Below are 25,594 nucleotides of genomic sequence, written 5' to 3'. Positions count from 1 at the left end.
CCGGAAACTTAATACGAAGCACAAACAACTTCAATTCCACCTTCCGCCGAATTCCACCTTCGCACGACACGCCACAAGTTAGGATATCATCCTCACCATCTGGATGTTGGCGGTCCTCCACAGTGCGGCTTACAAGGAGCTTTCTTCCACGTACTACAAAGCTGTGGAATGAACTTCCTTCTGCGGTGTTTCCGGGACGATACGACATGAGTACCTTCAAAAAAAGCGCGTACACATTCGTTAAAGGCCGGCAACGCTCCTGTGATTCCTCTGGTGTTGCAAGAGATTGTGGGCAGCTGTGATCACTTAACAACAGGTGACCCGTACGCTCGTTTGTCCTCCTATTCCATAAAAAAAAGGCTCATTAACCACTGGGCTATAGGGGTCGTCTTAATGGGTAACTGAGTAATGCTTACGTATGGTTCATAAAATAAACGACAGAGGTTATGTTGGTATATTTATTAATAGTGCGATGTATGAATATATAAACAGCTCGGTTCCCACTCTGTACAAGGTAATCACTGCAGTTCCTTTTTATGGCAAAAGTATGTGAACCTAGCTAATGCGTGAATTTCGTCGTCCCATTATTTTTGGCTTAAATATGTGTTCATGTATTTTTTTTATGACAACAAGGAACGAGACGAAGGGGACGGTGAGCTGATGGTTATTGATAGGCCCTGCCCATTACAATGCAGTGCCGCTCAGGATTCTTGTAAAACCCAAAAATTCAGAGTCTTTACAACTGCGCTCGTCACCTTGCGACATAAGATGTTCAAGATGTTCAAGTCTCATTTGCCTATTAATTGGACGTAATTCGAGAAAAACGTTCCAAATGTTCATGTCGAAATTGAGGTAAGAACACAAAACTGGTCATGTGATTCATATTAACGGACTGACAAAGAATGGCATTCCTACTGTCACTCTTTAAATGACATCGTGACGTAGAAGCCCAACCCACATGTATGGAATACACTAATATTTATTATACTTTAAACGCGAATTCCTTAAAATGTGACATTTGTGGCTTGGAACGTTTTTCAGAACCTACGTTCAATTTCACTAGCTACGGTGCCCTTCAGGCCGAAACACAGTAATGTATTATTTATAAAGTCAGAAAACTTGCATGTTTTATTCTTACCCTCGAAAATATATCTCAAATAAAGCTGGCTGCATTGTAAAGTGCTCCACAAAGAGCTTTCAAGTCTCGCAGACGAGATTGTTGGAAGCGCCGACCGTCTTCACTCAGGGCTTTCTCAATCACGCTTTGTGTACCGTGTACGAGCCTTAATAGATAGGGTTGTCCGCTGTACCGTGCGACTAGATTAATAATTTTATTTAATTTTATTTTAATTACTTAACTTGCTATTCCGACGAATTTTATTTACTATTTCATGAGTTTTTATTCAGTGGCGTAGCGTACCTTGGCGGGCATAGATTTCTCACAAAAAAATTAAATGTTTGCATAAAATTAAAAGAATCATCACCTTTAACTGTCTGTCAATTGTTCCAATTTTTTTATAAACTATTTAAATTCAAATTAAATATACACTCTCCTTGCCTTTTTTCGGCAAACAGCAATAGTTTTTATTAATTTTTGCTAAAACACGTCGGGGGCCCCCGTAGCCCCCGTATAAATGATACAGCAGATACGGTGGTAGCTACGCCCCTGTTTTTATTCCATATGTAACTTGTTCTGTTTTTCGTTTGCACGATCTGTAGATTCTGTAATAGTGCAGATTCAGTTTCTCTGAATGTTAATAATTACGCATGTTTAATGCGTAAACGTAGCATATCTTTGGGAAGTCCAATTCTTCAACCACTTGAGAGACGTCAGCTCACCGCAAAAGATATTATAAGATTCATGAAAAGATTGTAAGATTCAATCTTAGCAGTGAGCTATAGTTAACAGTGGCTATCACAATAGATCACATTGGTCGCAGTGAAACAGTACTGCAATGAACTGTACTAAAGCCAAATTACAAACCTTACATAACCATAACTTGTTCAGTGAATTTCCTGTCAAAAATAAGTTTAACCGCGGAGATTAGGCACAACAAAACACGATCACACTTCAAATTAATAATTGTTTATTATCTTCTTATATATAAAATTCTCGTGTCACAATGTTCGTTCCCGTACTCCTCCGAAACGGCTTGACCGATTCTCATGAAATTTTGTGAGCATATTGAGTAGGTCTGAGAATCGGCCAACATCTATTTTTCATACCCCTAAGTAATAAGGGTTGTTCAACCTTAAATTTTTTTTTTGATTTTTGGACGATTAAATTTTTATTTTTCTGTAATGTGGCATTAAAAAATACATACAACTTCAAATTTTCACCCATCTACGACCAACAGTTACTTTTGTATCGCGATTTTAATATCGGCAATGCAACGTTTGCTGGGTCAGCTAGTTACGTATAACATAGTATTAATATCAATATGCACTTGGCTATGAGCTATTGTTTTGATATATTGTTTTCAAAGAGCCACTTCTGTATCATTTACTAGCTTTTACCCGCGACTTTGTCCTTGTTGAATAATTACTTTGGGGATTTTTGTTATATTTTGGGATACTTTTCAAATAAAACACATACAAACCGCTCTTTCCGCTGCTGGCAGCGCTCTTGTACGATACAGTGGATATCCCTTGTTTTCAAAGTCAAAGTCAAAAAATCTTTATTCACTGTAAAACTTTATAAGTTATTTAGTGCAAGTCAGGATGAAGTACAAAAGTTACTATAGCATTCAAATGAGTATAACAATATTCATTAACAAAATTTAGAACATTAATTCGAACTATCTTTATCATTCAAATAATCTTTCACGCTATAATAGGCCTTAGATGTTAATTTATTTTTTACGATACATTTAAATTTTTTAATAGGTAACATTTTAATTTCATTTGGGAGTTTATTATAAAATACAACACAATCCACTTTAAAAGATTTAGCAATTTTACGGAGCCTAGTAGATGGAATTGCGAGTTTATGTTTGTTTCGAGTATTGACACTGTGTACATCACTATTCTTTTTAAATTGGCTAATATTTTTATGGGCGTATAGGAGGTTCTCGTATATGTACTGGCAGTGTACTGTCATAATATTTATTTCACTAAACTTTTCTCTCAATGAATCCCTTGAACGCATTTTATAGACTGCTCGAATTGCTCTTTTCTGCAGCACAAATATGTTTTCAATATCTGCAGCCCCACCCCACAATATAATTCCGAAAGACATGAAAGTAGCTGAAATATACAAGTCTAGCCGTTTCAACATCTGTCAGCTGCCTAATTTTTTTTATCGCAAATACTGCAGAGCTAAGTCGATTACATAAGTTTTTTATGTGAGCACCCCATTGTAGCTTAAAGTCTAATGTAATGCCTAGGAATGTTGTTGTTTCTACTACATCAAGTTTTTCATTATTAATTTTTATAGGTGTTGGTTGGTGCTTTATATTTGGAAGTGTAAACCTTACACATTTTGTTTTCTTTTCGTTTAAAAGTAAGTTATTAACATTAAACCAATTTACTACTTCAGCAATGTCGTCGTCAACCTGACAGAAAGTTTTTTGCTGGCGTTTTATTTTAAATAACAAAGATGTATCGTCAGCAAACAGTATAATATCATGTTAATTTTGAATAAGGTATGGTAAACCATTGACGTAAACCAGGAACAAAAAAGGACCCAAGATTGAGCCCTGCGGTACACCCATTGATATGATAGAGCCAGTTGATCTTTTTACATTAACGTCTACTCTTTGAATCCTATTACATAAGTATAATTTTATTAAATCTAGTGAAACATCCCTAACACCATAGTGGTTAAATTTTTGAAGTAAGGTTTCATGATGAACGCAGTCATTGTGGATAGCCTCTTTTACAGTATTTCCCTGTGAACATTAATCTCTTGTTTTATCCACATGTATCTCAAAGTTTCAAAAATGCTCGAACAAATGTTTATAAATGATTTCTTATCAACTGCCTAAATACAAAGTTTCATGGCTTTATCTTCGATAATGACGAAATTCCATACAAAACTGCCGTCCCTATTTCAACCCTCATAATATGTCCTTTTTCAAGCTCTAGTCTATCTCTGTACTAAATTTTACCAAAATCGGTTAGGTGATTTAGGCGTGAAAGCGTAACTAACAAACATACATTCACATTTATTATATTAGAAGGGATATATACACATTATGACGTGTAAACATCGTCAGTGATAGAATAATTGCTAAAAATCTTATCGTTCAACTCGATTAGCAATTTAAATCGCCAGATGATTTGTAGGGTTCTGTTTCTGGAGAATAAACCGGAAGCAACCGGAACCCTATATTTCTGTGGTTGCGCTTTCTGGGTCTGGATGGCACTTGTCAGCAGATTGTATCGTAAACCGTGACAGATAGTTGGACAGCTGGAATTTTAACTCAGAGTGACATTTGCCTCTGTAACAACAATTATCAAAAACTTTTACGGCTAATAACTAATAACTAAATATATATAAAAACTAGCTGACCCGACAGACGTTGTTCTGTATATAATAAATAAAATAATGTTTTTATATGAATTTGTCAATAATATATCATAACATCAAAAATTACTTCGTAAAATATGCACCCTGCTGTCATAATGAAATTGTTTCACAGCAGAACTGTCAAACCGTGCGTCAATAAATTCTCTCATAGAAATTATGTATGGACACATCAAAGGAAAAACAAACTTGTTGTTTTTATTTAATATAGCAGCAATATTCTTTTAAACCTTCCCTGGAGTTCCACAAATAATTCAAGACCAAAATTAGCCAAATCGGTCCAGCCGTTCACAAGTTTTAGCGAGACTAACGAACAGCAATTCATTTTTATATATATAGACTAGTGGACCCGACAGACGTTGTCCTGTACACACGTCTTAAATTTGAAAAATCAGTCCGGCCGTTAGGAGGAGTTCACTAACATACACATGTCCAGGAGAATTATATTATATGGACGGATTCTCAATAGAATCTAAATCAATCTCAAATTCACTGGAACACACAAAAAATCATCAAAATCGGTCCAGCCGTTTAGGAGGTAGTTCAATTCCGAATCTAAACCATTCTCGAATCCAGCTGAAGACACACACCAATCTCAAATTCACTGGAACACACAAAAAAATCATCAAAATCGGTCCAGCCGTTTAGGAGGTAGTTCAATTGTGAATCTAAACCATCCTCGAATCCACCTGAAGAAACACAGAAAGTTTCATCAGAATCGGTCCAGCCGTCTAGGAGGAGTTCAGTGACATACACACGCACACAAGAAATATATGTATAAAGATGAATTGCTATTCGTTAGTCTCGCTAAAACTCGAGAACGGATGGACCGATTTGGCTAATTTTGGTCTTGAATTATTTGTGGAAGTCCAGAGAAGGTTTAAAAGGTGAATAAATAGGAAAATGCTGCTAAATTAAATAAAAACAACAAATTTGTTTTTCCTTTGATGTGTCCATACATAATTTCTATGAGAGAATTTATTGACGCACGGTTTGACAGTTCTGATGTGAAACAATTTCATTGCGACAGCAGAGTGCATATTTTACGAAGTAAATTTTGATTTTATGATATATTATTAACAAGATCATATAAAAACATTATTCTATTTATTATATATAAAACAACGTCTGTCGGGTCAGCTAGTAACTAAATATATCTTTATATATATATTTCTTGTCTGCGTGTGTATGTCACTGAACTCCTCCTAGACGACTGGACCGATTTTGATGAAATTTTTTGTGTGAGTTCAAGGGGTTTCGACGATGGTTTAGATTCACAATTGAACTACCTCCTAAACGGCTGGACCAATTTTGATGAAGTTTTTGGTTGTTCCAGTGAATTTGAGATTGGTGTGTGTCATCAGGTGGATTCGAGAATGGTTTAGATTCACTATTGAACTACCTCCTAAACGGCTGGACCGATTTTGATGATTTTTTGTGTGTTCCAGTGAATTTGAGATTGGTTTAGATTCTCAATTCCGTCCATAAAATATAATTCTCCTGCTCATGTGTATGTTAGTGAACTCCTCCTAACGGGTGGACCGATTTTTCAAATTTAAGACGTGTGTACAGGACAACGTCTGTCGGTTCCACTAGTATCATATATATAGCACCGTAAGTCGCAGTGTTGGTAGGCCCCCACAAGATGGACCGACGATATGGTCAAGATCGTCGTAAAAGGTTGGACGAAGGCAGCGCAGATGAAAATTTGTGGGGGAGGCCTTTGTCCAGCAGTGGAAGTATTTTGGGCTGAAGTGAAGAATATATATTTACTACGATGATACGGGAGACTTCGTAAGCTTGTCCGACTCAAACTTGACCACTTTTTTATTGAAATGAAAACTTCTTTAGCATCGTTGTGATTTGAAAGTCGATGAAACAAAACAGCGCGACAGTAAAAAGAGACAGACACATAAATACATGGGAGAAAATGAGATAGGAAGCATTATACAGTGATTTGGTACCAGGTGATCATAATTGAAGAAGAGATTGTTTCATGTATGACGCGAGTATACTTTAATATATTCTCACGTCATGCGCACGACTTATTACTCAATAATATATCTGTGCTCTGGGTTGCAAGACAACGATATATTTAATCCGATAACTTAAACATACATAAAACCTTCCATGACTAGGAAACAAACGTCCATTATTTTCATCATATAAATGTTTGCACCTACCGGGATTTGAACAAATACATAGACACCAGGAGAACATCAGTATGGTAGCGGTGATAGTAATGTACCAATTCGGAAATCTGGTCAGTTGTTGACAAGAATTGGCTAGATAATAGGAATAATCGGAAGTTAATTGATACCGAAGTAAATGTATACTTGTGTCTTTTTATATATTTATTTTGCAAGTTTACTAAAATGGAAGTCGAGACTGTGATGCTAACTTCGTAAAATAAAACATGCTGAAATAGCTAAATGCCTCTCCAGCCAGAGCTTTCACAACCACAGAGTCCGTAGAGTCCGGAGAACTATATGGCTAGGGCTGTCGATCGTATATTAAAAAAATAAAAATAATTTTTGGTCAATTCATGCGCGTGTGTGTAGTTGTTAATATTATTGCCAATTAATATTTGTAATAATAACACGAAATCGACCAATATAAATTATGCCTTTTCCAAAATTTCAGGTGAATTATGAATGGTTTAATTGAAACTCGATGAAATGAAAAAGCGAGACGATAGAGACACAAACAGGTAAATATATAGGATTCAGCCTGCGAGAGACTGAAACAGACACATAAATTCATAAGATTTAACGTGGAAGAAAATGAGATAGAGCATTATTTGATACCAGGCGATCATAGTTGAAGAAGAGATTGTCATATGTATGACGCGAGTATACCTTATTATAAATACTGACGTCATGCGCACGTACTACATAGATACCAGGAGAACATAAATATGGTAGCGTTGATATCTTTCATAGCAGTTGAAATCATGTGTCACTAGGAAGGAAGCACACGCTAGGAAGCAACATATACCAGGACCTCATATGCAGTTTAGAGGTTCATGTTCAAGTGCTGACCCGTTATTGTTGTTCGTTGGTGTTCGTGGTTCTCTTTTTGCTCTGCTTCGTACCCCCTCCACTCGTTTTTAACAAAGCAAACTCCCACAGTTTGCTTTGGGCCTCAGCGTTGTACAAAATTTGAGAAAAGCCATCACAACAACCGTGTTGTTTTGTATAGGTGTACGTATTATATGTTTGTAGAGATTTTTCATCATTTTTAAAATAAAATTCTTCATAATTTTTGAAGGTTTAACTTCTACCACGTGTGAATTGCTCACATGTTTTTTTAAACATATACGTAACACGTGAGATAAGACAATTTCTCTATTTTCTGTGTAGTTCGACTTTTTTTTTTTTTTTTTTGTTTTTATTATGAAAAATAGAATTACAATTTATTATTATATAACAGGCCAAAAACCACAGAGGTTTGTCCGGCATGTTAGAAGAAATACTATTATCGATTACAATTACAATAAACATTAATATTAACTTATAAATACACAATTTAATAATATAGGTACAATACAAACGAAAAATTTAATGTAGGTACAACAACAACAGTACTTATTGTGGGGGTGAGTCGCATGGCCTGCCACCGCAATGTATTGAATTTTTGAATGACCGTCTGTTTAGATATATTAATTAGTAAACAATACTCAACTTTATAACGAATAGTTAAGTACTCAATTGCGGATAGCACATCACGCTACGCACTAATCATGGCTTCGACAACGAAAGGCAACTCAAGACATAAAGCTATGACCAATATACAGGTTGTTTAAAAAGAATAACTTTAATTTAGTTTTAATATTTTTTGTATTTATCTTGTTTCTTATTTCAGGATTGATTGTATTAAGTAGGCGGGGTACTAAGTATGCTGTAGTTCTCTCACCGTATACATTTCTGGCTTTCACCGTTTTATAAAATTTATTTGTTTGATTGCGTGTAATGGTTTCATGATTATATTTTTGTATAATGTTCTCATTGAACATTTGTTCTTTTAATATATTGTAGTAAAATTTAGATTGTACTGGTAGCACCTTACAGTGTTTGAATAAATTGAACTCATCATTTTGGTTAGTTTCTTTTATGTTTTTTGAAACAATTTGTTTTAAAATTCTGTTTTGCAACTTTTCGATCTCATTTAAATACGTTTTGTAAGTTCTACCGTACGAACTAATACCATAACTTACTATTGTATCGGCCAATGTGTTATAAAGCAACAGTAAAATTTTATAAGGTAGTTTACTTTTAATTATTTTAATGTTTGCGAGGAAAGCTCTAAGCTTATCACAAACTGAATTTATTTGAGGGTGCCAGTTAAATTTATGGTCTATAATTAATCCAAGATATGTGTGCGTTTTAACGGAGTCAATTGTAGGACAGCTGCAAATACTAGGGTCCAAGTTGTGGTGAAAGCAAATGTGACTATGTGCTTTTACTATTTGGGTAGTATCAATTGTTGATTTTATGTACGGGGATCGAATGTGTATTAGTTTGGTTTTTTTAGCGTTTAGGACAAGTCCGTTGTCATGGCACCATTTATTGATTAAATCGAAGTCGCTTTGAAGTTTATCGAGAGCGTCTTTGACATTCTTTTCACCTATTAACAGACATGTGTCATCTGCATATTGGTATGAGGTGCAATATTTTAAAACACTCGTCATGTCATTAACATAAGCAATGAAATGAAGCGGACCGAGCACTGATCCCTGAGCTGTGCCTTCAGTGACGGGAATCACCTTGCTAGAAGCATTTCCCACCTTTACATAATATGACCTATTTTTGAGGTAATTTCCACACCATTGAAGTAGATGACCTCTTATACCGGAGTCTTCTAATTTGTTTATTAAGCAACCATGATCTAAGGTATCAAAAGCCCTGGAGAAATCGATAAATAGTGCTAGCACATGCTTCCTATTATCCAGATATTGGTTAACAGTATCCGAAAAATCTGATAGAAGGGATGTTGTGCTCTTTTTTGGCTGAAAACCATATTGACTCTTGCATATTATTTTATGTTTAGAATAAAATGACTGCATCAAGGCACTTATGTATTTCTCCACTACCTTATCGATGGCTGATAGTATAGAAATGGGTCGGTAATTACTTACTTCATCTTGTTTACCGTTTTTATATATGGGGCGAATAAAACTTAGCTTTAATTCGTCAGGGTAATTTGCTGTTAGAATGCTGCAATTAATAAGATGTGAGATTGTACTTGATATTTTGCTAGAAATAGATTTCAAATCTTTAATTTTTATACTGTCAGTACCGGGAGTTTCTGAGTTATTCAAGTTACTGATAATTTTCTCTACTGATTCTTTCCCAGCTTTTCTGAAGTTTAAGCTCACATTAGACTTATTGTTAGTTTTATGTTCTAATAATTTGACGTCACAGGTTGGGAGTATAGATTTTACTGCGTCCTTAAATTCGCATGCAAAGCGATTTGCAATATCCGAGTGTGATTCTTTTGCTGTATTAAATGCATTAGATATAACATCATCAATACTATGCGAAACTCTACCACAAACAGAATTTATTATTCGCCATAATTCCCTGGGATTTTTTGCATTCATATTAATTTTGTTTTGATAGAATTTATTTCGCTCTAGTTCCACTATTTTATTTATTTTATTTCGAATTTTATTATATCTAAGACGAAGACACATGTTTGATGTATCTTTTTTCCATTCTTTGAAAATATTTTCCCTTTGGTTTGATAACTGAATAATATACGGTTTTATCCATGGTTGCTTAAAATTCTTCACTTTGTATTTATCTTTATTAGGTCTGCGGGATTTAGTATACGCATGTTGAAAACTTGAATTTATAAAGCTATATATCTTGCTTGGACATGTCATATTTACTGTGCTAGACCAGTCTATTTTATTTAATTCTTGTTGCAAGGTTTCACTATCACAATAATAAAGATGTTTTTTTGTTGGAACACGCTGTATATTGCTCATGCCTGGACACTCGCAAGCTAGTACAATAACACGATGATCTGCCAGAACTGTATCGACAGTCGCCGTACACGGATTCAAATGAATGAGACGCGTAAACAAGTGGTCAATGCAACTTTTTGTGACTTTATTTAATCTTAATTCGATTCTAGTGTAATCTGATATTCCCATAATGAATCCGAGTTCGGAGAGCATGTCCAAATACTTAGTTTTTGTGCTGTGGTCACATTTTAAGTTAATATTCGTGTCACCTAACACGACTGCATCATCAGTTTTAATATTACCTAAAATTCGTGATAATTCGTTTATGAAAGTTAATTTATCCGTGTGTGGTGGTCTATATAATGCACAGAGAGTGACCGGGTGATTATTTGCATCAATTAACGTGCCAGTTATTGTCTCAAAGCTTTGGTGTATGTTTTGGTGGATATTGTTGTAAATTTAAGATAATTTTTAACGTAGACTATTATTCCTCCTCCCCTTTGTTTAGAGCGAAGCTCACTGTGCATTCTATAGCCTGGTATATTATATAAATTGATGGTACTATTTTTTAAGTTGACCTCCGTTAATACAATTAAATCAATAGGAGTTTTACATGATTTGATCAAGACTAATAACTTATCATAATTCTTGATTAAAGATCGAATGTTTACATGCACACATAACAATTGAATTTGGTTAAATGGAACAGAATTGACAAATGTATTTATGGTTGAACAATTAAATAATTCAGTACTTTTGAAGGAAGTGCTTACAGTATCCATTATTATAAAGTAACAGTCTTATTGTTAAATAAAATCTAGTGATGTGAAGTAGATACACAGCTAATAATTTATTATTGTTTACTTGCTAGGGATTCAATATCTGATAGAAAGCGTATGATGTGAGGGCGGCTCTTATCATCTGTTTTTTTAACATAAATAGTACCTGATTTACACCAAATGAATTTATAGGTATCTTTCAGCTTTAGTTTAGCATTGTATAGTCGATTTTTTGTTCGGTAGGTAAGTGCTTCACGTATAAATAATCGACGAGCAGCTTGGTCTGCAGGAGCTCGCTGTACGATATGTCCAGCTGTAATATCCTTACACTTAGAAGACACCAACCACTGGTTACGCACTAAATCGGACTTTACTTCAACTAATATGTGTCCTGGGTGAGGGCGGTCCTTTGGCTTAGGCATTCGGCGACAGGTTACAATATCAGATGGGTTCACTTCCAGTTTTTGAGCTATACATTGCATTACTTGATCCAGACTCATATTAGGGATTTCTGGAACGCCTGCTATTTCTATAGTACTAGCCAACATTTTTTGTTCGATACCACTAATCTATTGCTCTGCGGCGGCTAGACGGAGTTCTAGGTTTTTGTTTCTATTTATCAGCTCAATATTTTTGGTAAGAAGTGATTTTATGGTAACATCTTGCTGTCTTATAATTTGTTCTAAATCTGTAATTTGGCCGTTCATATGGTCCATTGCGCTCGTTAGTTCGTATAATTCTGTTTTAATTACTTTTTGCATTTCACGAGTTATACTGGCAACTAGCTTTTTATGGTTAAGTACTGAGTGTGGTCCAGTATCTTCCTCGTCGGAACTGGCTTCAGGAGGTATAAAGAAAGATGTGCGGCGGGTTATATTGCCGAGACACTGTTCACAACTCCATTCTAAGCCTTCAGAATTTCGAAGTGCCGCTAATTGTTTAGCGGTAAGCTTTGCACATGTGCTTGTTGCATGCACGGATTTATTACAGCGGCTACATTCTAATCCTGGTAGCTTTTGTGTTATGTTTTTATCACAATTCACACACTTTTTACTCGGCATTATGTCTAACTAAGTCTAACTTTATAATTTCTACAGAAAAAACGTATATATGAATAGCACACGTGGTAAGGTTAAAAACGATCCGATCGTTGCCGACGTTGAGGCCGAACTCAAGTTTTTTGTTTTGCTAGTACAAGAATTGGAATTCATAACTATGTACGTTTATTCGACGCTCTGTAAGGTTAGCAATACTCTTGTGATACCTCTGGTGTTACCAGAGAGTATGGTCGCGGTGATCACTTATCATCAGGTGACCCGTATGCTTGTTTCTCCTCCTCTTTTATATAAAAAGCAAGAAACGAAATGTCTATCGGCTATCCTACAAATAAATATGTCCACTCCCAGTTGAATGTATCTATACCAGAATTCCAAGTTTAAATTAAAATATAATTCTCTGTCAGCTGCTAATCTTCGAAACGGCTGGACCTATTTTTGTGGGGCTTCATTGCAGCTTATCTTATAAGGAGTATCATAGCTACTTGTATTTTAAATAATGATTGAAGGTTTCGCGCATAAATAATTTCAATTGTCCCGTAAACGAATTTAATATACATATTATCATAATATAAATAATAAATATATATCTCTGTTGTTCCAGATCCCATCCAAACCCCGAGCAGAACTATATGCAATCATGACAGGAATCTCAGCAGAACCTCATCGCATTGTGATACCGTTCCGGAGCCACGTTCCTCTAGAATACTCTCGCGTCAATTAAACCAAAGCCCAGCCCTCAGAGGGCCATATATTTGTAGCCAAAGTTAGTGTAAGATGTCCAACATGCCGATATACAGCCAGGTGGCGCCGAAGATGCCGAAGAAGAAGCCGCCGAAGGAGAAGACGAGAGAGTTCGACCCGCTCAACTACAACCACGGCGGGAACGTTCAGCTGCTGAACGCACCGGCGGAGAACAGAGTTGAGAAGCTGGAGCGGCGGGAAGCGAGGCGCAAGGAGGAAGCGAAGCGGCGGACGCAGCGGAGCGAAGCCAACGAGGGGAAGGTGGAGGCTTATCTGAGGCAGAACCAGGTCAGCATGAGGCAGCAGCAGCATCGAGTGTCCGCCGTGCGGCAGGCGGAGCACCGGGTCAACTTGAGGTGAGCCCAGATTACTTCATTGTGTGTCTTCTACTAAATTTATAACTGTGATTATTCCATAGCTGTTTGAACTTCATGCCACCCAACTCCACTTTCACATCACACGTTAAAAACTTACATTATATAACACAAATAAGATTCGACCTGAGAGTTGAACTAGACATATAAAAGATTTATCAACTATATGTCACTCGAACAGTTGGCTTACTGGAAGAGCGCTCGCACGGAACGCAAGAGCTAGCGGGTACGAGTCCCGCATCGTTAATAAATTTTATTTATGTAATCAATGCCAGAAGTGAGGGTCATGATATTTGTATTATTATAACTCACTGCTATTGATTCCTTTCATGCATCTTATTATCTTCCGCAGTAACCTGATGTATCTCATACGGTTTACACATTTTCATTCAAATTAGCAAAATAATATGCAACGGAGATTTGTTTACACCGCTACAGAATCAAAACACTCTCGAATCCTTCAGTCCCAGGTTTGTGTCACAAGCAGGCTTGGATTGCTTTTGGAGAGTCAAACCCGGAGTGCTGGTTTAAGTTCCTTAATGTGACACATCCAAATGGTGAAAATGATATTATGTAAACAATGTGTTATTTTTTAAAGTTATAACCCGTCTTCTGGGGATAATAACACAAATTAAATTAAAAGTAGTTTTTCGGAAGCCCATATTAATGAGCATTTTATCTAGAAACAGACTATTTAGATGTAATCCCGATTTTTATTATTCAGTGTTAGAACGAACAAAGTGCCGCGTTGTCAGCCTCTGTGAAACCTTAGATTTTATGAAGTTGAAAATAAATATACAAAGTTAAGATGTTTTACACATTTTAAAGAATTATTTTAACTCATTCTCGTGATTGTAGTTGGAGTCATCTATCTGCCTAACTACTTTCTTTATCAGTCAAGTAAATATTGTGAGCTGTGCAAACTGCACGTTTGAAGATCGTTGACTGTTTGCTGTGCGAGATAACATCAAAAGATAATAAACAATCTCCTACGAAAGAAATCCAAACCTTTGAAATTAATAATATCAAAGCCGATGGAAAATTATTAGTTGTTTGCGCACAGGGTCTTCTAGAGAGCCATCTAGATATAAGTACATATCTTTTCAATTATTAAAATTGAAAAAATATAATATAAAATTTAATAATATATCTCCAATTTTAGGTCGCTGCCCCTTCACGAAGTGTCCGCCCGTGTTCACGATCGAACGCCGACTGAGCGACACCGCGGCTTCCCCGGCGACAGAGAAGCGCGGGAAACTAGGAGAGAGCGGGACAGGGACAGGGAGAGAGACCGGGATAGAGATAATTTCGATTTCGACGGTATTAATAAAAAAGTTTCTTATTGTTAATCAAATCCGTCTTAAAAATGGCGTGTAAACATCTATCTTCGCCAATCTTCACTGAAATATACGGTTTCGTTTTGTTGGATCGCTCTTTATGCATTCTATACCATCTAATTGTCAATTTTGCTGAAAAAATTTGATTGATTTGGAATTAGAAGAATAAGTTAAACGGAATATGATATATGAAACAGAGAGGGGAGTGGGAGTAGTTTTAGTGATGCCTACTTTAGTGGTTTTGGTGTTCTCTAAGGCAGGTTTTGGTTGCAAAATTAGATTCACAATAGATATCACCAACCTTTACCAGTAGGAAGCTTCTTTGCACAGGAGGCTAGATTATGGGTAGGGTAAGGTGGGGCACATTGTTACAAAAAAAAATAAACGATAGTGTAGCGACGAAAATATTTATTTAAGCAATTTCTAACTAGCATGTATATAAACTGTAATAGTCTCTCTTCATTTAAAATTATCTAAACATAACTTTCATTAGGAACTTCTTTACTTAAATTGCATTTTAATCAGATAACTCGATTGTAACAGTGAACCCCGTATCTGGGGTACTCTGTTACAGGGTAAAGGGGCACAATGTTGCCACAAAAAATAGTATAAAAATGTTTTCAAGAGAAAGAAAAATCTTAATATGTCTTCCAACGATACCGTTGCCATATCTAGTTCAAGAGGAAAGTAGAAATGACCGTCAACTTTTCTACTTTTACGTAAATAGCTGACTTTATATACATCATTTTAAAAAAAATCAGTAATTTTCGAAGTTTTTCAGCTCTCTTGGAATGAATTTTGTTTCTTTGTGTTATATTCTTTTTGTTCACTTTTTCATGTTTATTTCTTACCATTTTTAAAACCTAAAGAAATGTTAGTTGGGTATCATTGTAACACAGTGCCCCGTAACAGAGTGCCCCAAGTGAGACAAATCGAAAAAAATATCAATGGAGTCTTTTCAGAAATGTTTACGAAAATCTACTTAACGATAATTTGAAGCTAAATATACACGGAATAGAGGAAAATCAGAATCACTTACCTTTACATAATACATGAAGAAACAAAATAATAAATTTGATCTGATTTTTTTCTAATTTTGATCACATAAATTCGATTTTTCTTTGTTCTTTCTAAAACGCGGTACAGACTGAAGCGATTACAACTGTTCAAAGATGGCCGCTTATGACGTTGTGAAAACTGTATACCACCATTATACAAATAAATGTCAGAAACATAGATACTTGCATTGTAACAGTGTACCCCATGTAACTCTGTGCCCCAACTTACCCTACTCCAACGGCGGCTATTTCTGCCGTCATGCAGTCAGCCGTCAGAAGGGCGCCGTAGGGTCCGTTCACACAGACCGGCTCGGAGAGGAGAGCAGATTTTTATCACGTTGGAAACAGTGTTTTGAGTGATTGTAGTAAAGTTTATTTTTGCATTTGCACCTTTTTTGTCATTAAAAATGCCTGAACGCGCTTCGTGTGAAGTAATAAAAGGAGCCGACCGGCTCCGCTTGCGTGCTCTTTCTCGCTCGCGCAGCCGATCGGCTCTGATTGCGTGCTCTTTCTCGCTTGCGCAGCCTGTCGGCTCCGATTGCGTGCTCTTTCTCTATCGCGTAGCCGATCGGCTCCGATTGCGTGCCCGCTGCGGCCGCGCCGACCGCCATTTTGATAGCAACATTTGAACGTAATAGTTGTGCGTACTTGTACGAAAAGATGAATGATGAAAAATTAATAATACTCGTGTCAAAATATGAGTGTTTATTTGACATAACCAAGCCATCATATAGCGATCGGATAATGAAAGACAATGCATGGGAGGAAATTAGCAAATGTCTCGGAATAAGTGGTAAGTAAGGTTTTCATTGTTTTACACCTACCCCCAGATACTCAAACGAATTTTAAAGCAAGGGCTTCTTAAACTCGTGCTGCGACGTGTTAGATTCAAAGTCAAAATAGGAATAACATGAGTTTAAATGCGCCCTTACTTTAAAAACTCGTTTGAGTATCTGATCGTTAGAATATACTTATGTAGTAGACAATTTTTATTAAATATAACTTAAGAAACTCGCGTAGCCACTTGATCTTGCCAATCTAAAGCACCACTTGATGAAAAATAATCCTTAAATTTATTCCTTGTGGTTAGAACTGCGTCGCTATTAGAACTGTTTTCATTATTATTGTCTGTTATTGCTGTTAATAAATTTATATTGCTGTGAAATTCATTCTCTTGTCCTGGCGTCCGATTTTCTATTAAAAAATTATGTAAACATGTAGTTGCTAATATAATTAAATCACAGTACTTCGGCTGAATTTTCATTCGTTTTTGATAAATTTCAAATCTTTGAGTTAGCATTCCAAATGCACATTCTACGACTTTTCTTGCCCTGCTTAAACGCAGATTAAATACTTTTTTTGATAATTCTGTTCTTGCTTGTTCTCTTGGATACGGCCGCAATATATTATTGCTCAAAGGAAATGCCTCGTCTCCTATAAAAACATGTGGTAAGCTTTCAGTGGTACTAGGTAGAGGTTTATTTGGGGGCAGCTTTAACTTATTGGTGTTGAGTTTTTTCCAAAATTTTGAATTCTGTAAAATTCCGCCGTCGCTATTTTTACCATATGATCCGACATCAACAATTAAAAAACTGTATTTCGCGTCGACCACAGCTAGTAACACTGTACTGAAAAAGTTTTTATAATTATAGTATAAGCTTCCACTATTATCTGGTGCCTGTATATTGACATGCTTTCCGTCTATAGCGCCCAAACAGTTAGGAAAATTCCAAATATTAAAGAAATCACGTGAAACCTTTTCCCACATTTCTTCATCTGGCATCTGCATAACTATGGGCATCAAAACATCACAAATTACTCTGATTGTCTCATGAATAATTGAATGAACTGTAGAAATTCCCATTCGAAAATTAAATGACAAGTTTTTGAAACTGCAACCAGTGATGAGGAATCTGTAAAAATAAAACAAACACACAAAATAGAAATATAAGACTGCCGTACCAAAACGAACTATAAAATAAAAAAGAGTTATGTTATTAATTTTTCATTTCTGTTCTTTCCAGTGACGCAGTGCCAGGATCGTTGGAAGAAACTGCGAGATAACTTCAGAAAAGCCTATTATAACCGAAAAGGCAAGAGTGGCGATGGTGCAACTACGTCCAAATTGATAAAATTTGAAAAAGAACTTTCTTTTATAATACCATTTTTTCGCAATCGAAACCAAATATCTAATGTAACATTATCATCGGATGATTCAGAGCCTGGCACACCAATACCACCACCATCGACATCATCTAAACGTTCTGACCATTCTGAAGTTGAATCGCTTGCAAGTACTTCTGGCTCGAAAAAGAGACCACGCTTAAGCAAAGATGTTGCTACGGTTTTCGAAGAGTATCTTGAAGAAAAAAGAAATACTACACCCCGTGACAAGGCATTACGTAATTTTTTTTTGTCTATGTCAGATACAGTGGAAACATTCCCAAAAGAAGTCCAAGCACGAATTAAAAGGCGCGTGTTTAACATTGTTAATGAAGCTGAATTAAGTCTGTATGAAAATAGTACAGATTTGAATTATTCTTTGTCTATAAATTCACCGCCATCGACTAATCAATCTACTTACCTAGTGTCAAACGAAACCTATATTCCTCAAAACTATCCAGATCAGACTACTTACGGGTACAATACCAGCACACAAAATACAAAATAATAAACAATCAAAAACAATAATAATTATAATAATAATAATTAAACACACACAAATCTGTACTATTTAATTACATTTCATTAACGTAAATAATGCTTAATAAATGGAGGGCTGTGATTTTGTGATCTATTTAGATGTTTGTGTTATTTAACATGATTAGTATAAGTAATTTACATTTCATTAACGTAAACAATGCTTAATAAATGGAGGGCTGTGATTTTGTGATCTAAATAACATGATTAGTATAAATAATTGTTTTTTATTTACCTTAAAGTTACCGTTAACCTTTCTTCGGCTGTAATGGTGCAACGATAATTTGTAGTCTTTTTTGTTATATGTACTCTTAACAAATCTGTCAATTTCAAAAATTGCCAATATTCCATACGATAATACTCATAAAATTTTAGGCTATCTCTCTTCAATTCCTCGAAAATGGTGTGAAACTCCCCATGGATTAGTCTGTTTTTCCAAATATGTTTTACCCATATTTGTTTCCGCTTGCGCTTACGTTTCCTATGTTCTATTTCAAGTAATCTTGCTAACAAATATATTTCTTCGTCGGAGCTATCTAAATCCATGTTTCGAAAAGCACACGTTAACACACCGAAAACAAAACTTAGACTGCGCGGAATACTGGCACTGCCTTTGTAGTGTATCCACCCGACTCCGAGCGCATCCGACCGGCTCCGAGCACATCCAACCGCACCCGCTTTCAGATCTCTTCCAGCCGGTCGATGTGAAATAGTTGGCGGCTCCGCTCCGGCCAATTCCAAGCGTATACGACCCGGTCTGTGTGAAAAGAAAAAAGCAGGCCGATGCTCTCCGAGCCGGTCTGTGTGAACGGACCCGTAGCTAGTGAAATTACTGGGCAAACGAGACTTAACATCTTATGTCTTAAAGAGACCAGCGCAATTGTAGTGCCACTCAGAATTTTTGGATTTTTCGAGAATCCTGAGTGGCACTGCATTGCGATGGACAGGGCGTTAAATTAAATAAATATTTAAAAAATTCCATCAGCTGAACGTCCTGCTCGTCTTGTCCCTTATTGTCATCAAAAAAGCCTTTCCTTCCGATCAATAGCTTGACACGTAGAAAAAACAGTATTTATTGACACAACGTCAAACAGAGCACATAATTTCACGTAGTGTGGAATTACAAGAAGAAATCGAGTCTTTCGGGAAAGTAGATTTTACTTTAAAAAAACTCATGGTATTTATGAATCTATTATGGAATGAATACTTAGTAATATGAGCTAAAAAATGTTTGCACATCATCAATCATAAGTGAGCAGCCTTACTCACACTCTCTTCCAATACCAGAGGAAACAGAGCGTTGCCGATCATGTCGATTCGTAAACAGCACTGTATATAATAGACTATGACGTCATTTGCAGGCATCCCCCTCAGTCCGAGCGCGGCCCGGCTCGAGCGCGAGTCGTCCCGTCCCGTTCGCAAGTCGTCGTCTGCGCAGCGAGTGAGTGAGACGGCGATATCGTCGGAGCAGCGCCGCTTCTTCTGCCGCGAGTGGGTGTTCCAGAAGATCGCCTACTGTCTGGAGCAGCGCGCCACCAGCAAGACCTGCGGTGCCTTCATACTGGGTAGGTACTTACGCTGTATAGCAGAAGAGTGCATATCATATAGGCAATCAGGCGGTAATAAATATGGCACTAGTGTTAAAGTTAGTTGAGTTTAATTTGGTTCCAATATTTTACTACTAAACTTCTAATTAAAACCCACTCACAAAATTTTTCCCTACGCTAGATACTAAATATCTACGGAAAGCCATCTTTTCATATTCCAAAGCTCAACTACGACAAGTTAGATCCACAGAGCCTACCTTACTAGAAAAACAATGCACGCCCCTGCTGTATAATAAGTCTAGATACACAATCACGTTCAAAATTTATACTCTGAACACGGAATAAATGTCTGTTAATTAAAATTATACCTTACCGCCTCCAAAGTAAGCTCCAATTAACAAAGCCAACCTAAAAAGGCAGTGTGAAGACATACTTTACCAGTGGGAAGCTATTTTGCTCAGAATGCTGGCTAGATTATGTGTACCACAACGGCCGGCGCCTATTTCAGCCGTGAAGCAGTAATGTGTAAACGTTACGGTGTTTCGGTTTGAAGTGCGCCGTGGCTAGTCAAATTGTCTATTGGGCAAATGAGACTTTACACCTTATGTCTCAAGGTGACTTGCGAAATTTTTGGGCTTTTCTAGAATCCTGAGCGGCACTGCATTGTAATGGGCATTGCGTATCAATTACCATCAGCTGAACGTCGTGCTCGTCTCGTCCCGTATTTTTATTAAAAAAATACTGAGAGAACACGTGTCATTGAATTAATACAACATAATCTAGGTGTTATACTAAGCATTAACAATTACAAAAATTATTTTAGTTTTCTTAAGTGTTAATTCCGCCAATATTTGTTTTTAAAACAATTCGACACGTGTTTCGCCTCTACACGAGGCATCCTCAGGACGTGTTGTCTCGCCAAAATCTGGCAAAAGATGTTGCAAACACGTGTCGAATTGTTTTAAAAACAAATATTGGCGGAATTAACACTAAAGAAAACTTAAATCATTTGTGTAATTATGGATTTCCGCAAAGTAACGCCTAATTCAATAAATTAACAATTACAGCAAAATGAAACAAAAATAATAATTATTATTTACTGAAAATAATCGGTAAAAGTGGAATTGAATACGAATACGTTAAAAACGAGCAGGTGGGCATATCATCTGCCACACTTGTATTGGCGATATGATCAAGTCTGAAAGCATTTTGCGCATGATGGCATGGACAGTCTCCACACGAGCATTATAAAACACTCTGGAAACACTGCTATAGATATACAATTAACGTGGCATGTTTATGACGCGACCCAGTGTTGGTGACGCGGACCGGTGTCGGTGACGCGGCTGGTGTAGTAAAAATCGTTTAATTTTTTTTTTATGGAAAAGGATGACAAACGTGTGTGTTAAGTGAAACACCTGGTGTTAAGGGATCACCGCCGCCCACATTCTCTTGCAAAGAGGAATCACAGGAGCGTTGCCGGCCTTTAAGGAAGGTGTACGCTATTTTTAGGGTTCTGTAGCGAAATGGCAAAGAACGGAAACCTTATGTATTCGTCCTGTCTGTCTGTCCGCCTGTATGTCACAGCCACTTATTTTCCGAAACTATAAGAACTTTACTCTAGAAACTTGGTAAGTAGATGTTTTCTGTGAACCGCATTAACATTTTTAGACAAAAATAGAAAAAAAAAACAATAACTTTTAGGGGTTTTTCCCTCCCCATACTTAGAACTGAAACTCCAAAAAATTTTTCATCAAACCCATACATGTGGGGTTGGATAGGTCTTCAAGTGATAATGAGGATTCTAATATCACTTTTTTCTATAAATTCAATAGTGTAATAGTGTATAATAGACACTTCCGAAGTGGTAAAATGTGTCCCCCCCTCCCCTCACTTCTAAAATAAGAGAATGATTAAACTAAAAAAATATATGATGTACATTACTATGCAAGCTTCTACCGAAAATTGTTTTGAACGAGATCTAGTAACCAGTTTTTTTTAATACGTCAAATCGTTTATGTTATATTATTATTATACTTGCTGCTACGGAACCCTTCATGGGCGAGTCTGACTAGCACTTGGCCGCTTTCTCTGGAGGTAACCATGCTGCATCGTCCCGGAAACACCGCACAAGGAAGCTCATTCCACAGCTTCGATGTACGTGGAAGAAAGCTCCTTGAAAACCGCACTATGAAGATCCAGATGGTGGGGATGATTCGCGTAAAGAAGTTTTTATTGAATAAGGTGTGCGGCATATTGTTTTCCCATGGAAATAATTATTAATTCGAACACTCACATTCACTCACACCACACAACCTACTCACCGTTTCAGTTACTCAATATGGATACGATTTCTTCTTTTCTTTCTATTTAATTTTTTCTTGTAAGTTTTTCTAGTATTTTAACTACTTTGTCACATACTTATTGTACTGTTAATAGTATTCCTTTTAATTGGCGTATCTATTCTGTATAATTTTTAATATACTCTTTTCATTTTGTTAGCTGTAAGGAATCATAAATAAATATTATTACAGGTAACGCCGGCAGCGGCAAGACGGCGCTATGCCGCGAGCTGTCTCAGCCGGGCCAGGGAGCGCAGGCCAGACAGGCGCGGGCTCTCAACCGCCGGCTCCTGGCGAGGCACTTCCTCCAGGTACACCCTCGACTTATTACATAATCCGCACTCTGACTATATCACCGGCCGCCATTTTAGTGACGCCTGGTTTTCACATAATCAGAGACATGTACATACCAGTGGGAGGCACACAGTGTGCACTGGAAGCCGGCTAGATTATGGGTACCACAACGGCGCCTATTTCTACCTACCTACTGTGTTTCGGTCTGAAGGGCGCCGTACCTAGCAAAATTACTGGGCAAATGAGACTTAATATCTTATGGCTCAAGGTGACCAGCGCAATTGTAGTGCCGCTTAGAATTTTTGGGTTTTTCATGAATCCTGAGTGGCATTGCATTGTAATGGCAAGGCGTACCAATTACCATCAGCTGAACGTCCTGCTAGTCTCGTCCCTTATTTTTATATAAAGTTTTCATCAAATGTTAAACAGTTATTTTAATGTCTACTTCGAATGTCACGAGGGGCTGCTGAAAACCAGTGTTGTGTTGGTGTCTTCTGCACTAACCAACAATGTACTGAGTCAGCAGCTTTTAGCAGGGAATCACGCTCACACTGTTATTTTTACTAATTTATTATTAATTTAGTATTTAAAGATATAATATTGAAAATTGTTGCGTTTTTTTATTGCAAATAAAGTGTTTCTGTTTCTATCTAAAACGTTTGTTTTTTTCTTGATTAAACAAATTATCACTATAAATACTTTTTACTTTTGAAAAATAATATTATAGAATATATATAATTCTATTTCTAATAGTCTCAAATATTACTCCTCGCATAGGATATACATACATACAGGTATAAGTAAAATAGGGTCTTCAAATTAGTGCATGATTTTTTATGATGCATTTCAGGGTCCTGGTGACAGCAGTGAGCGGGCCGGAGAGTTCATCAGGTCGCTGGCGATGCAGATATTGAGTAACTCATCGCACGCCAGACACTGCGACAGGGAGCACTCGCCCAGAGGTGACCACCTGCAGCCCAGCAACAGGTAGATAATATACTTAGAGTAAAGATAAATTCTACAATGGCTGTTTTATACTTACATAATATTACATTTTAAGGCGATACTTACTTATAAAATTGTTAATGTTTTCGTGATAAGCTTGCATGTCTTAATTAGTAAACCGATCATCGTGAAACTTTGCACACACTTTGTTTATTAATAGATATTATAATATTTTATAATCTTAAACCGAGGGAATGCTACTATAAGCTGACGCGGATGAACCAGCGGGATTCGAAGCTCGTATATGATACTTCAAAAAAGCTAAGAAATGTTCCACATTTTATGATTTTAATAATAAGTTATATTGTATTATCAGTCGCTGGCTGACAGCACGCGCGGTCGGTCAGAGGTTCCGAGACCTCTTGCGAGATGGATACCTTATCTTGTGACAAGTGCCGGTTGGTCGTGAATGAGTGCCTGAGTTTTTGTGTTAACACCCTAGATTCAATTGATAATGTCAGTTTAGCACTTCTTTGTAGGCAATCATTCGACGAAGAGGAAATTTTCAAGGCGAAACGCTTGCTGTTTGAGACGATTCCACAGAGACTCGTCAAAAGAAAGGGTGAGGATCGAAAACAGAAAAATATAGAGGATATCATTAGTGTTTTACGAAGTACAGAGCCCGATGATATTCCAACTTTTGTGGCTAAAGACCTACACAAGCTGCCGCCCGTTACTTTCGATCATATTGATGTGACACGCCTTTTGAAGGATATTGTTACCCTGCAGAGTCAGGTGCGGGCTCTTCAAGAGAAGCAGGAGGAGTATATGACAAAAAAAGATTTTGAAATTTCCGTTAGAGACTACGAAAAGAAGAAAATTGTGTCTGAGGCTGAAGCAGGAGAGACTGAACCTTATGTCAATACCAAGAGAGGCGGTTTTTGCTTGCAAGATAGCTACGACTCAACAAGTGGCCCGATGGGGTTAATGACCGGCCTTTCAAATGGCACACCGCCGAACGTGACAATGCAAAAACGAGTTCCCGCGCAACCGTCACCGTCTTACGCGTGTGTGGCAGCGGTGCCGACCAGTAAACCTATCTCTGTCACGCCCGTTCAACGAGTGAATCAAGTAGAAGCGCACGCGTCACCGCCAGCTGATGCGATGATGTCATGTAATGCAATGAATTGCGAACCGAGTGGCGCGGAAACGCAAAATAACAACGAAGGAGAGTGGGTTCGTGTCGTAAGGCGTAAGTCATCGCGATTTAAAGGAACGAGAGGTACAGCGACGGTAGACTCCTCAACAAAACTAAAAGCAGCGGACTTACAAATCCCGTTATATATTTATAATGTTTCGAAGGAAAACACGGAGCGTGATGTCGCGGAATATGTATATGGAAAGACGCAGATAAATATTGTGCCTGAAAAGGTACCTATGAAATCGTCTAGAGATTACAATTCTTTTAAATTTTATATACCTAGAAGTAAATTATTATTATTTACGGACAGTAAATTATGGCCAGAAGGTATATATTTTAGAAGATATATATTATTTAGACATGGAAAAAAGGCCATAGTAAATCCAGAAAAAGTGGACATTAATAATGGATCTAAACAAAATTAGAGGGAACAAACATACACTAAAGCTAGTTAGCTATAACTGTAAGTCCTTGAAGCGGTCGGTGGACAGCGTGAGGAGCCTATGCGGATCTGCGGATGTAGTCGCACTCCAGGAGACCTGGCTGCTGCCGTTTGAACTTACCTACCTTAGCACCATTCACGACGAGTTTGAGTCTACGGGTACATCGGCTGTGGATACGGGAGCCGGCATTCTACGTGGCCGTCCCCACGGAGGAGTCGCGCTGTTATGGCGTAAGAATGTGTTTTCGTCCGTGTCTATAGTGAAGTGCGACAGCGT

The 25,594-nt window shown here is 37.1% G+C and overlaps 3 protein-coding genes across 3 annotated transcripts in view; 2 read left to right on the top strand and 1 right to left on the bottom strand.

Annotated features, from left to right (window-relative positions):
* The window catches only part of LOC126974684 (uncharacterized), a 78,888-nt gene that overhangs the window by 42,214 nt on the left and 11,080 nt on the right, over positions 1-25,594 (top strand). Inside the window, exons 2-6 of the mRNA XM_050822242.1 lie at positions 12,938-13,433; positions 14,614-14,771; positions 19,908-20,111; positions 22,628-22,746; positions 23,580-23,716. Coding sequence (XP_050678199.1) covers positions 13,111-13,433; positions 14,614-14,771; positions 19,908-20,111; positions 22,628-22,746; positions 23,580-23,716 — 941 coding nt within the window. The 5' untranslated portion in view covers positions 12,938-13,110. The remainder of the gene's footprint in view (positions 1-12,937; positions 13,434-14,613; positions 14,772-19,907; positions 20,112-22,627; positions 22,747-23,579; positions 23,717-25,594) is intronic.
* LOC126974686 (uncharacterized) lies at positions 16,507-18,787 on the top strand. Its single transcript, XM_050822244.1, has 2 exons — positions 16,507-16,639; positions 17,871-18,787. The coding sequence occupies exons 1-2, from the start codon at positions 16,507-16,509 to the stop codon at positions 18,515-18,517; spliced, it is 780 nt and encodes a 259-aa protein (XP_050678201.1). The 3' UTR covers positions 18,518-18,787.
* LOC126974685 (uncharacterized) lies at positions 16,532-19,092 on the bottom strand. Its single transcript, XM_050822243.1, has 2 exons — positions 18,782-19,092; positions 16,532-17,759 (listed from the first exon to the last, which is right to left on the bottom strand). Exons 1-2 carry the CDS (start codon positions 19,090-19,092, stop codon positions 16,850-16,852), a joined length of 1,221 nt encoding a protein of 406 aa, XP_050678200.1. The 3' UTR covers positions 16,532-16,849.

This window comes from Leptidea sinapis, chromosome 33, assembly GCF_905404315.1.
Source record: "Leptidea sinapis chromosome 33, ilLepSina1.1, whole genome shotgun sequence".
Classification (NCBI taxonomy): Eukaryota; Metazoa; Arthropoda; class Insecta; order Lepidoptera; family Pieridae; genus Leptidea; species Leptidea sinapis.
This window is presented reverse-complemented; position numbering and strand designations above follow the sequence as displayed.